Source organism: Formica exsecta, unplaced genomic scaffold, assembly GCF_003651465.1.
Source record: "Formica exsecta isolate Colony F162 unplaced genomic scaffold, ASM365146v1 scaffold181, whole genome shotgun sequence".
Classification (NCBI taxonomy): Eukaryota; Metazoa; Arthropoda; class Insecta; order Hymenoptera; family Formicidae; genus Formica; species Formica exsecta.
In genome coordinates this window covers 758,679-773,159 of record NW_021849121.1, presented here as the reverse complement: position 1 = coordinate 773,159, position 14,481 = coordinate 758,679, and the positions used below count along the sequence as shown (strand labels likewise).

At 36.3% G+C, this 14,481-nt stretch overlaps 1 protein-coding gene across 1 annotated transcript in view; it reads left to right on the top strand.

Moving 5' to 3' along the window:
• The first annotated feature begins 3,182 nt into the window (after window positions 1-3,182).
• Window positions 3,183-14,481, top strand: part of LOC115233666 (potassium voltage-gated channel subfamily KQT member 1) — a 62,031-nt gene continuing 50,732 nt past the window's right edge. The window contains exons 1-4 of the mRNA XM_029804219.1: window positions 3,183-3,412; window position 3,446; window positions 3,970-4,123; window positions 8,705-9,275. Coding sequence (XP_029660079.1) covers window positions 3,183-3,412; window position 3,446; window positions 3,970-4,123; window positions 8,705-9,275 — 956 coding nt within the window. The remainder of the gene's footprint in view (window positions 3,413-3,445; window positions 3,447-3,969; window positions 4,124-8,704; window positions 9,276-14,481) is intronic.

Sequence of the window (14,481 nt, the reverse complement as noted above, 5' to 3'; positions counted from 1 at the left end):
AGCTCGATCTGCGAGGAGATCGGAAAAGGTCGTTTCACGGATGACCCCGTGTCCGTGATGGAGCAAACGTACGGGTACTGGTAAAATCATTCGCGAACTTTAATACGTTAAATAATAATTGATTTATTTATAGAACTGACACAGACATTGGCAAAGAGGGATCTAGAAAAACAAGTGGTGGCGCTTCAGCCATGGTGGTGAAGGATAAGCGAGGTTAAAGGGGTCACTATATCGCGAACGAGGCACGAGAAAAAAAGAACCTTCCGCAAGCGGGACGATTCCTTTGAAACTGGGAAAGAACGAAATTGCCCTTTTTCTAACTTGTCAGCGAGTTCACTAGTGTACGTGTGTGACAGTTTCTGGACAATTTAAGTCATTCCAGAATTAATCGCTCTTTTTCAACGCAAGTAGCGCGATGTAAGGTAAAGAGACGGTCACGACGACGGATTACGGCGTGGGAGAAATAATTTCGTCATTAATACTCACGCGCGAACTGTCAAGTTGATCAATTTGGCACGAATCCCGCCTGATAGAGAGAGGTGAAGAAACTGAAAGCTGAAACGCGCGATTAATTCTTGTTCCTCATCTCGCGAGGCATCGTGAAAGGTCAAAAGGCACTCCCGACTTTCCCGTTGTTCGGCGACGACGATAATGCGTTCCGGTCTACGATTCGACAGGTTCATTGTCGCGTTCAAAACTTTATAATCGAGGGTACGGTATGTACACGTGTGAGAAACGTGTTCGCGCGATAGTGTCATCGCGACATGTCGGAGTTGGCGTCGAAGTTGTCGGATCTCTCTCGGCAATCTAGTCGTCGTCCTCCGCTATAACTCGCTCTTAGAGAGACGTTATGTTAGAAGAAGTGTGGTTGAAGTAAACATTGTTAACACCGTGGTCGTGTGTAGGTCGCGTCAAGTGTTTTCGTCAAAGGCTTCGGCTAAGTTCGAGGGAGGGATCAAGGTTTATGAACGGCGTGCGAATCTCTGTGCACACACATCGCTGATTCTCTGTGATTTTCAACGTTAACCTCAAGAGCAATAACGAAGCAATCATAATGTATATTAAGGAAAACGACATCCTTCCGCGATAAAGATCGTAAAAAATATTCTCGAAAATTAAGTAATCGTCGAAGATCTCTCTTTTCCCTTAAGAAAGAAATTGCGAAGAGTTTTGGGGCGAATAAATAATCGGCTGAGAGAAAGGAAAGAGAACAAGGATACCGCACATTTATACTTTGCACTCCTTTCGAGTAATTATTGGTCAGGAAATACTGCTTGCGCGGGCTTTCTCGCAAATTGTCGCTTGAAAGCGACGAGGACGGTCCATGAGCAGAAACGCCAGGTATCATCACGTAATTATCCTAGGAACAATTTAGGAAGACGAGGGACGAAGCCCCTTTGCAACGGGGCGCCAAGTGAGATAAGAGAGCGACAACGTCGTGTCTCGAGCGACAGGGAGATGAAGGGAAAAGAGCCCTCGTGCATTTGCAATGTAACGAGCCACGAAGGACACTGCCGTCGTGTTGTCGTGAAAATGGCAATAGGCCGAATACATTTCGCAATATCGCTCGACACACGTTTACCCGTGTTCGAGCGGAGATAGGAGAGACACTTGCCGAAAGAGAAAGAAGACTCGAGGGAGTCCCGGAAATCCATTATCATATTAGTCTGAATAAATACTCGGAGGATTTCCTTCTAGGTAAGATCGATCGCGAGACGTCCCAGCAGTCTACTCGACATCCATTTTCCGGAGGACCGAAACTGCGGATATTTTGATTCTCTCACCCTCTCCCGGTTGTCTATCTCTCTTGTCTTTCTCTCTCTCGCTCTCTTTCCCCAATATTGTCTTTCCCCCTTGCCCTTTGTCTCTATGTCTCGAATATCCATGTTCTCTGGGCCTGAGAAGTTACGGTGGACAGGGAGATGAAGGGAAAAGAGCCCTCGTGCATTTGCAATGTAACGAGCCACGAAGGACACTGCCGTCGTGTTGTCGTGAAAATGGCAATAGGCCGAATACATTTCGCAATATCGCTCGACACACGTTTACCCGTGTTCGAGCGGAGATAGGAGAGACACTTGCCGAAAGAGAAAGAAGACTCGAGGGAGTCCCGGAAATCCATTATCATATTAGTCTGAATAAATACTCGGAGGATTTCCTTCTAGGTAAGATCGATCGCGAGACGTCCCAGCAGTCTACTCGACATCCATTTTCCGGAGGACCGAAACTGCGGATATTTTGATTCTCTCACCCTCTCCCGGTTGTCTATCTCTCTTGTCTTTCTCTCTCTTTCCCCAATATTGTCTCTCCCCCTTGCCCTTTGTCTCTATGTCTCGAATATCCATGTTCTCTGGGCCTGAGAAGTTACGGTGGTTCATATTGCAGATATTATGCATAAACCGGCTGTCGAACATCTGCATCTGACATTTGCGATTGTTTTTTATTTTGCTCGAAGGCAACAGCTTCTATAAACACGGTTCCATCAGTTCGCGAAATTGAACGGAAGCAGTGAAATTTGCAAAAAGAGAGAATTAGAGACATGTGACTTGACACGTGTTTGTCAGTTGATGGATGATCACATGGGATAGTAAAAGTAACGGGATAGGAGCAAACGCGACTCTAAGGACCCTAAATCCAACTTCGTCGATCGATCGAAGGCTCGAAATATCGAGAACTTTAACAGAAGTGTCCCCGGAAACGACGATTGACGATGGATCTAACGTGGAAGGATATGTCGCTCTATATCTTAGACGACGCAATCGACGGTTTCAGCGACGACGGCCAGGTCGGATAATCTTATCGGCGACATCCGTGCCGTGAAAGCGTAATGTTTAACAAGAAAGAAGGCGGCAGGATCAAATCTACGAATTGATCCCTCTCTTTCTTGCGACGAAAATCCTGACGCGATTGCGGATTAAAATGAAAAACCCGCGATCAAGATAAACCCTGATGATCCACAAGGAAGCGACCTAACTGGTTGTTAATCGTCGAATAGCGTAAGGCGATTGACGATCAGTGAAGTTTACGCTCGAGTTCGCATCCCAGAACGAGAGGAACATTGTCATTGCGTGAACGCGGATTTTAGTGACTCCGGTGATCGGGACCATGGACAAGCCGCGTGATCGGGCGATCGTCCGGCAGACGAGAAGCCGTTCATCGACCGTAATCGAAAAGATAGTGTCGGAATGCTGCACGCTGTTATGCTAGGTAGCGGTCCAGGACGGGGGAGACGCGAGTGGTATCCAGGATTTTATCTTCAACGTCGTCGTATCGGCTGCAGGATGAATCGCGGCGAGCAGGAGACGCTCTTTCGGCAGAGTCGGCAGATCACGCGGATTGTACCCCCCCGCGAGGACCTCGTTTTGAGCGTTCTCAAGTCGCCGATCAATCAACAGCAACAGCAGCAACAGCAACAGCAGCAACAGCAGCGGTCCACTGGGAGATATAGCGTCGGGACGCCCCGAGTCACCGTGACCCGGAAGCTCCGCCCCTGTGGAAGTCGAGCCGCCAACCGATGGGTATCCAAGAGGTAGGAGGAGCCACCGTGTTGGCGGCGGCGTCGTCGTCGACGCCAGGTGAACGGCGACTCTCGGGGAACCCCCGATTGAGCCTTAGTATTGCTCCGACTCTCGTATCAATATCTTGTTGCTCTCTTTTTTCTTTTTCTTTTCTTTTCAAATCTCTGCCGCCTCTCTCGTGCGACGCTCCTCGAACTTGTTCTCCATCCGAAGTTCATCGACCTTATGTGTCTCGACGCGAGCGAGGCGTCAATCGATCGTTCCCGAAGTGACGATTTTTCCCCAGTGCCGATTGTCCGACCGATTGTAGCCTTCTTGATTGTTTTATCATTCGAGAGTAGGGAGGAATCCATCTGCTTCGTGACAGATGGAGACGAAGACGGAACCGTTGACGCCACCGCAAACGCCTCCGATCGTTGACAGATCGATGCATCATCATCATCATCATCAACAGCAGCAACAGCAACAGCAGCAACAGCAGCAACAGCAGCAACAGCAACAGCAACAACAGCAACAACGACAGCAGTTTCGGCATCCGTATCAGTCACAAAGCCAGAGTCACTTTAACTGCCAAAGTCATCCAAATAATAAGAAGTGCAATCATTCAGGTATACGAGATTAAAATCCTTAATTCGGCGTAAATTGTGCTTGTTATCGCGAATTCCGAGTGATTTCACGAACAAATGTGATGTCAAGAAGAAATGTAACGTGGAGAATTGTTGCACTAGGTCACGTTGCATTTGTTGTATATGCATCACGGAATATTTATACGGTCATTCGTCGTTTTGCCGATGTAGATTAGCCATTGATGTCGTGATTCATCGATGATCTCTTTCTTTCTCTCTCTCTTTGCTTAGACTTTAGTTTCTCAATTCTACAACTTGAAAAGAAATAGAGAAAATCGGTTAACTACGTTTGAAGTTAATCGACATTGTTGAAACTGGTATTGAATTATATAATAAAACGCAAAGTTATATAAGAGAATATAAATGTCGGAGCTCTCTCTGATATATTTCCTCTTTTAATTCTTTCAAAGGAAAGCTAAGAATTTAAATTTATCATAAGATACATATCCGTATATGTAAAAAATATATATAATATTATATGGCAAAAAAAAATATTTTTTTTAGCATAATCTATGTCTATATGCGTGTCTTTTGCAATTTAAAAGCATATTTAAGAATACTGGTCTTGTCAAAGAGAATTCATATGTATTCTCTGCAATGTTAATTTATGCACTCTTTTCATTTAGTGCTAGCACGTAGCGATGCGACATTTGTTACATTTTTCACACATTGCCTATCGTGCAATGTGAAAAAGGAACACGACTAACACGGCATCGCATATCTTTTCACGCGCGACGGACGCGAATATTAAATATACATATATTTCTTCCACTTTTGAAAGCGAGACGATTTGCATAGCTCGCTCGACTTTGCGCGATCACCTTAACGGAGAGGCAGATTTGAAGAAGCCTAATTCCTGCTTTAGCAGAGAAAGAGAGAGAGAGAGAGAAAGAGAAAGAGAAGAATATTATTACCGCGCTCGATACTCGAGGCTCGATTCACGATGTAGTTGGATCCGTTATGAGTTTTATAATGTCTCGCCGTCTGAAAGATAGAGATGGAGAAAAAGAGAGGAAGAGAGAGGTGGTTGCCTTTATAAATAGAACTCCGCCGACAATTCATTCGCGTTAATGCACAAGCACGCAAATCGGATTTGTGGTTTCCATTGTTCTGGCATTCTCGATAATTCCGCGTTTATGTTCGGGGTGTGTGTCGTGTAGGCTAAATATTATAACACTACATTGACAAATATTTTGCATGTAATTATTATTAATTTCTTACAACGCGCTGAAAATTCTCGTGGTTTTTTTTACGAAGACTTAAGAATAGCAAAAGATATTTTAAGTTAAATCTCGCACGAACAAACTCGCCACTAATTCTTTTTGTTTTACGGAAACTGAGATTAATATTTTACTGGAAATAAAAAATATGAAATTAATGAATACTTTTTTAATCGAGGTCAGCTTAATATTTGTAGCATTGATTAAAGTATGTACGCTCATGACCTTAGCATAAAAGCTACTTATGCAATCTTCGATACGTCAATCGTAGACAAAAGACATGACAAAAGCGTGTGTGCACAATATTAATGTTTCGTTATTCTCTTGTAGCTAGTAATATTAAAATTTCGGCTTTTCTTCAGTATTAAGGATATTTTGCCTGTACAATAGTAGCAAAAAACTGTCAAAATTAAAAGAAAAAACATATTTTTTACGTTTATACTGTTTGAAAAATCAAATAAATAAATCCGGATTACAAAAAGAATTAAAATATCATAAAATAATATGGTTCTTAACATCTTTATAAAAGAAAATTTATAATTAATATTTTTCCTAATTTATGAAAAAAACTTTTGATCGCGAATAATCCCTAAAATCAACTGCAAGAAATATAAAAAAACGAGTAATTTAAGGAAGTTTTTGGATTACTAAAAGTATTTTACTACAATTTTTAGTAAACAACTTTTAAATAAGTAAATGGATCGAAATTAAGTTTTGCACAAATATTTATTAGAGTTTTGTTAATATATGTAAACATTTTTATTTTAATGGCAATATTCTTTCCTTGTCAAATTTGTCAATAAGTGCTACAATATACGATTTTCCATAAACATCAGTACAAGCTTAAACTTAAATAATTTCCAAACCGTTAAGAAAATTGTGTTCAGGCTTCGCACAGATACTCAGAAGGGGAATAGTAGAACAGTCTAGAAATTTTTCATGCTTTTGTCAATGTTTGGACATATGACATATACATCCTTAAACACAATTTTTCTATTCTTTTTATACGAGGCGCATTAACCACATACTTACACACACACATACACACACAAATGACATTCGCATTTTTATTCGAGACAATCTATTCAGTTTTCTGACAATCTTTTCGGTTTTTGTCCGTTATTCTTGGAGATTAATAGAACTTCCACGTCGAATCATCCATTTTGAAAAAGCTGAGGGAAGAACTCGTAGCTGTGGTAATCGCGTCTGTCTATATGGCGCCCCATTTCTTCAGAACGCACTTTTTTTTTTATTACTGCACGTTAAAGCTTGCAAATAATTACAGATTTGATGAGTTTATTACTATCCTGCAGAACAGTATAAAATTTGTTCAATAAAAGAGAAGGAAATATTTTTCTGGTTACGCATACTTAAATGTAAGCATTAATATTTAATTTTATATATAAAGGCATTTCGTACAAGAATCAAATATTTCCTAAAAAAACTTAGACCAATAGGCTTATTTTGCATGTAAATCATTTTAAAATATTTATCGGAAACAATTTAACATACTTTTTTTATTTATGTAGTGATAAATATTTAATTAATTTTAAACAAATTGCTATAAATTTTAGATAGATTAGAGATAATAAAATCTTGAGTAATCTTTACTTTGAATTACGTGAGAATTGAATTTTAACTTCTAATATATGTTATTTTTTGTAGTTCTTATTTTTTACATAAGTTTTACATATGTTATCTTTTGTAAATTGGTCAAATTTTACTTTTGATACAGAAAGAAAATACCATTCTTGTGTGAAACGTTACATTGGAATAACGGCAATATTTGTTCGCAAATTTTATAAAAGTAGTCACATGTGTATTATTTGTTTTTAAGTACAATTATTTATTTAAAATTTTATCTATTGTTTTTTGTGTTATATGCAAAACTGGATATATTTCTTAAAAAAGTAGGCATCTGTGGTAATATATTAGAAACTTTAAAATTATTTATTGAATAAATTTATTATGCTGATAATTTTGTTTGCATTTTATTCCTCTGGTATCACGTCAAATAATTTGAGAAGCGAAAATGTGTTCTTTCCCGGGAAAAAACATTATTAAAACATCGATAATGCTCTATAGGTGCCAAGTCGATCGATAAACAACAATGTAATGAGAGGCAAGTTGATTTTCTAACATTATCTCTAAAGTCGGTAAATATACCACTAAACTCGTTTACGGGTATATGCAAACTTTTTTATACATGTCACGTATGCGCTTACGTCAACTTCTCTATTATCCTTTATTATAATGTTACAGATTTAATTTACTTTTAATGAGGACAAAGTAAATTTTTTGTAACCATGTCGCGCGCAGAAATGCACGTAATTATCCAAAAAGAAAACTTGAATCGAAATTAACTCAAAGTGCACTGAAAAAAATGTACTAATCAAAAATTTTTTTTTTAAATTTGAAACAAGTATTTCTTTCTTTAGTTATTCCTCCCTTTAATTATTACTTTCTTTAAAAAAAAAACATTTTTAAAATTTTTGGCTATTTGTTTTAAACACAAGTTTTCTCTATTTTAATAAACAATTATTTATCTTCAAATAAATATTTTTTTAAATTAAAATTTTGAATAATTTATTTCAAAAATTATAATTTTTATTACATGCAAATAATAATTTATTTAATAGAACAAACATTTTTGAAAACAAAGTATATATTTATTTCAGTAGAAAGAATCAAAATTAAAAAATGTATTATTTGATTGAAAAGAATTATATTTTTAGTGTGCACGAATCCATAATTAAATAATCTTAAAATCCTGCTTAATTTTCTTTATCGCTAATTTCCATATTATTCTCTAAATTTTTTTTATTCAATAATAATAGGACATTTAACAGCCGTTATTATCGATTCTATTTCGTAAATAAGCTTCTATTTCATAAATAGGTTTCTCGATCGCATCGAGAGTATTCACGCACGCATTATGCGTCGAGATATTATTCCGCGGTTCTCCAGTGGTTAGAATTGCAAATGCCTCACTCTGACCACCTCAAATATTTGAATAATCTTCGCTTGACTACTAATCTAACTATTTACCGTCGATGATTCATCCGGGATTCATCAATTGTATTCTCTCATTGATAATCATATCAGAAATATAAAATTAAACTATCTTCGCGATTAGCATTATCAAAATTGTAATTAAAGAAGGACATGATGATATATTTAACGAAACAATGCTTATCACAATATCTAAACGACTTGCTGTTAGATAGACACGTTTCTTGTCGACGTTATTCTATCGCGAGCCTCGAGGATCAAGCGTGCCAAGGCATAGCTAGCAATCCTGGGGGGATCCTTTGGTCCCAATGTAAATCCTGGAAATGCCCAGGTGACGCGTACAACAACGAGAGTCTTCCACGAAGCAAGGACCAATGCTCTAGGCACGCGGAAAAGCGGTGCAGCGCCACGGCCGCCTACGCTGCCCTTCAAGGCAGCGAGGACGAGCTCGTGGCCGAGCAGGGCCTCGAGACGGAGGACACCGCGTTGAAGACGCCCGGCAGTGAGACCGAAGACACCGAGGACAACGGGGCGAACGCGGAGGACGCGCCGTCGTCGCCGGCGCGCCGTTTCACCTTCCTACGTCGCTTCCGTTCGCCACGCTTCGGCGAAGCTCACCACAAACGGGTGCCGACGCCCATGAAGCGGAAGTATCGGCGTAAAAAGAGCAAAGAGGACATCATCGAGAATGACGTGGTTGGCGGCGAGGACGAGGGGGAACCGCCGAGTCCCAATCAGACCGGCTTGCCCGATCCGTACTATCCGATCTTCCTGCCAATCGATCAGGCCTTCAAGGCCAAGTACGTGTTTCATCATAAGAGGGGAAAGACCTTCCAGGAGCGGCTCTACGTGTTTCTCGAGCATCCCGGCGGTTGGCTGTGTTTCGTCTACCATTTCACTGTGTGAGTATACCGTTTCAGCGCTATGTCGAGAACGAGCTCGGTCATTTCTTTGTGAATACTTTCACCGATATTTGTTACGAACAATCGGGAAATACATTGGAATGTATCGAAACGTGAATTCGCGTTTATTCCGAAGCTCTCAGGACGTGGTAGTGTATGTGCGCGTTTGTTCATTGCGCTAATAGCTAAACGTTAAGGATGTTTTAGCTGTATAATAGTAGCAAAAAGCTGTCGAAATTAAAAAAAACATTTTTCTTACGTTTTTACTGTTTGGAAAATCAAATAAATAAATCTGGATTGTGAAAAGTATTAAAGTACACAAAATATGATTTTTAACGTCTTTATAAAAAAAATAGTTGTAATTAATATTTGTTCTAATTTATGACAAAAACTGTTAGTCTTGAATACCTCTTGAAATCAATTACAAGAAAAAAAAAATGAGTAATTTACAGAAAGATTTTGGGTTACTAAAAGTATTTTGCTAGCAATGTTTTTTTCTTGTCAAATTCGTCAATAAATATTATAATACGCGATTTTAGAGAGAATGTTATTTTCGGGACCCCTCAATTTGATAGATGTATTTGATAGATTTTTTACCGAGAAAAAACATGCTGCAAATCACGATGCATTACGATCAATAGTTTCCGAGACATCGATATTCCAAAATTTTAATTTTTTTTTAAAGAAATATCGAGATTTCAAAATTTTTTAATGCAACAAATTTTCTTTTTTTCTCTTTTTGAATATATCAAGATTTCAAAATTTTTAACAAGTGAATTTTTAATAAATGAATTTGCAACAAATGAACATATATATATAAAGAATAAAACGTAAAGTGAGAATAATAAGTAATAATAGTAATACTGAAAATAAAGATTCATCCTTCGGACATGGGTTGGGTTAGGTTAGCTTTTTTCGGGGAGGAGGGTGCAGAGAAAGGGGCGGAGCCCCTCCCCCGCCTACGCGTTTGATTTTTCTACACATAAATAAATGAATCTGTTAAGAATATATTTTATAAAACATACATGGTGTCAGAAAATTACTATCAATTGTTGTGGTGAAAGTATTACTGTAATTACGACTTTTAAAAATCGATATCTCGAAAACTATGGATCGTAACGCATTGTGGCTTGCAACATTCTTTTTCTGATAAAAAATTCTATGAAAATGATCTATCAAATTGAGGAAAATAACCGGAAATAACATTCTTGCTGCGATTTTCCATAAGAATCAATACAAGCTTTAAACTTAAATAATTTCCAAACCATTAAGATAATTGTGATCAGGTTTTTCACAGATACTCAGAAGAAATAGTAGAACAATCTACGAAATTTTCATGTTTTTTTCAATGTTTTGAAATATGACACATTCTTAAGACGCATGAATGTGAAATACCGCGTCATGGAGGTTCCTCTCTTGTTTCCGTTCTATCCGCGCGGACATCGATTTCGATATCGTGGCCTTTGACACCTGGCCGTGCCCCAAATCCTCGACATCGTCGAGGATTCCTCTCGTCTCTGTAATCAAACGCTCACGCTCCAATCGCTCGATCTGTGATCGGAGAGCAGATAACTCGCGTAGAATTTTATTGCTCATCATTGGTATGATTTGATAAACGATAATACCAAGCGTCGGCAATCGAATATCTGAAAATATCTTAAGGTGCGTCCATGAAAGAGTCTCCTTGCAAGATGCTTTTTATAATTCCATTCGATACGAAGAATTCGCAAGTGCATGATGTATAATTTGATATATCGAATTGGCAGGATATTTCCATTTAATATACATATATATTCTGTATCGATATAAAAAAAAAAACAAATTTTCTAATGTTTTTCACACTATTATCTCTAAAATGAAAGATATACATATGTATAAGAGACAGAGGAAAATCTGAACATTAGTGCTTCTTATTTCTTACGAAGAAATCTTTTTATTTTTTGTATGGATATTTATTGGAGAACAAGAAATATAAAAATCACGTTTAAAAATTTAAATAAAGAGAGCATAAAATATGAAGAATCTCATATAACATTTTTCATAAAATATGAAGAATTTTATATAAAATTGTGTTTATTCAAATATTATTTTTCAAAATAATATTTATTAAAAGTTATAACTAGATGAAATATCACATATACATATTTGAAAAGCATTTAATGCTTGTTAAGAGCAAAAGTTGCTGTAATTACTAAAATTTTGAGACTGTAAAACAACATTAATCTCTTATACCTTCAAAATTATTAGTCTATGTAGCATTCTTAAATTTTTATGTTCTCTCTATATATTTTACTATTATATAAATAGTTTCTAATTGAATTTGATTATTTCACGAAAATGCTAATTTTATTATTTATATAGCTAAATCGATGACAATTTTCATATACGTATATGTAGACCATCTATATTTGATAAATTACTTTGCTCTTATAAAATTCTTTTACTAATGTCTTTTATTATGATTTGGATAAAATAGGTTTATCAAGATACGCATATCTGTGTGCTTTTATAAATGTAGAGACCTATACTTGCGTATTAAAGAAATACATTAATTCATCATTCCGCGTTTTAATGCGGAACAAATAGCAAAAAGAGTAACTCTTCTGTATGGTATTTTTGTGGTCAAATGTTTGGAGGGAAAACGTATATATGTGGGTAATTTCATAACGGGAATAAACATTCGTGACCGTACGCGAAAATGTGTTTTCGTTATAACGCGATGATAAAACCGATTAAACTTGTCAGGAAATATGCCCCGAAAGATTAATATTTGCGCTTCAATTTTCATGAGTTAAGAATATTCGCAACACTTCGTGATAACGGATGATCTTTATTAATTATCGCTGCAAAAGTTTCTCCTGTTATCTTCAGCTGACGAAACTCATGACTTTAATTATCGAGTTCATATACAGTTGGAAAATATTTATGTTTTCTTGTTAAAAAATATGCCGGTTAAAATTTTTATGTTTAATATTTAACACATATGTATACATAATATTTAACATAATATTTAACGCATTTATTTTTTAACAAGAAAACAAATTTTCCAACTGTGTATTATTGTTATATTTTAGAGAAATTGAAAAAATTTGTCGATATATAATATATATTTTCAATCATACGAGAAAAGCTAATAAAAAAAAAGATCCAGTCTATTTTGATATCCATTTTTATGGTGTTATCTTTAAAATATTAATAAACAACATTACACATGCACGCTCATCGTGTTTGTGACCTGCATACGTTGATCGGCAAAGTAAATTTATCTGAAGTATGCCCTAGCGAGCATCATCCATCGAAAAACTTCACGGATTCGTGAATTATTCAGCACGGGCTGTTTTTCATTTCTTCTAAACTGTCGCCAAGCACCGCAGCCTTTTAAATAATTCATTATTAAGACAAAACGTGGCAAAGTATCCGCGAAACAGATCGATTCTTATAAATATAGGTATGGGTTTTTTCATCCCGTCGACACTTCGCGCTCATTTTGTTCGGTTCGATTCTAATGCACGATCGTTAAGTAAAAAGTTAGAACCATCAAGTTTTTCTCACTTTGTTTCTTATGCAAGGATATCCCACTTCTCGTGCATTATTTTTTGACAATAGATCCTTTGACGAATTTAGAATAAAAGGCATTTTTATCCAGCAAAAATATTGAGGCAACAATAATAATTAAAGAAATAACGCGCGAGAAATGGAACACCCTATATGCTTATAATTAAATTAGAAAATTTTTTTATCAAAATTACGCAACTATATTTCTTACGCAACTGAAATTAAATTCAAAATCTCCACATTGCGGAAAAATCGGGCGAGTAATAAATAAGGAGATGCATCTAATTAAAGTAAGTTGATATTGCAAACTTGCACACGGTTTTCTTGAAATTAATCGAGTTTATCTGAAAATTTAATGTAAAGAAAAATCTGTAATAACCAAATAACACCGTAATATCATTTTGTTTCTGCGTTTTAGCTGAAAGTTAAAAATAAAAATTTATACTGCAGACGTTTACCATAGAATAGAAGAATGAGGACTGAGAGGAAACCTTATAGAGAATAAAGGGATATGCTCTTCTCATTCTGATAATTCAAAAATATAAGATATCAATTGTAACAACAAACATGACATTAAAATAATTTTTATCATTAAAATAATACGAATATCTTATAAACTCTATCAGTGGTATCATAAGTGAAGCTAATGTCGCTATTAAATTTATCATTTGAAATAACGGGAACAATATTGACATTACCATTATTTATCGAGTGTCTCCGGTTATATTTGATATTATCTGGGTATATTTAAAATGTCCAAGATCTTCTACGATAGTTAAAGAAATATCTGAGAACTATTTGTCACAGAAGACGCGCACGATCGACACTCTTTTATCTTACATTTTATCGTACTACGCGGGATACCTGATAATAAACCGCGCTATCGAACTTTTAGACGACGCAAAAGTCGAAACGTTACAGTCGGAAATTGCTACGGAAGTGTCTTTCATTTTGCGCGCCCGATGGTACTGTCGTCATGCCGTGCACGCCATTCATTTCCGGAAACATATATCTATTTTTCCCCTGCATACTGAAAATACAGGCCGTATCCACATAATCCGTTTCTTTAATTATTTCTCCAATATATACTTCTATTTTTCTTGCGCTTGCTTCGCATTTTAAGATCCTAATTTTAAAAACAACAATGTTCTATATAAAAAAAAAACATTATAATTGGTTAATTATTATAGAGATTTAGTCTTATTTTTTAATATCGCGTTCGGGCAATTTATATAAATCTTGTATATTTTTTAATATTTTTTGGTACTATAACAAGAGAGAATATATATCCATTATAAGTATAATATGTATAAATTCCATTGACATTTAAAAACAGGATTTTACAGAGCATATTGAGTTTTTGCACATTTTCTTAAAAATATTAAATTTATAACTTTTGTTATAATAAAAAAAAAATTTGACAGTGTAAAAGTAAATTTTTAAATTTTTTGTGAATTCTTCAATTGCACGTGGTTGTCGCGTAATCTTGGCGATTAAATATGTGTGACTTTAATACTGCGTTGTTTATACAATCGTTAGACGGCCGACTAATGAAGTCGCGTTGCACGAAACGCAGCTGTAAATATTTAATTGTCCGAGTGATCGTATTGATCGGCGCTATATTACCCGTTATCATCTATTATTGTACTAT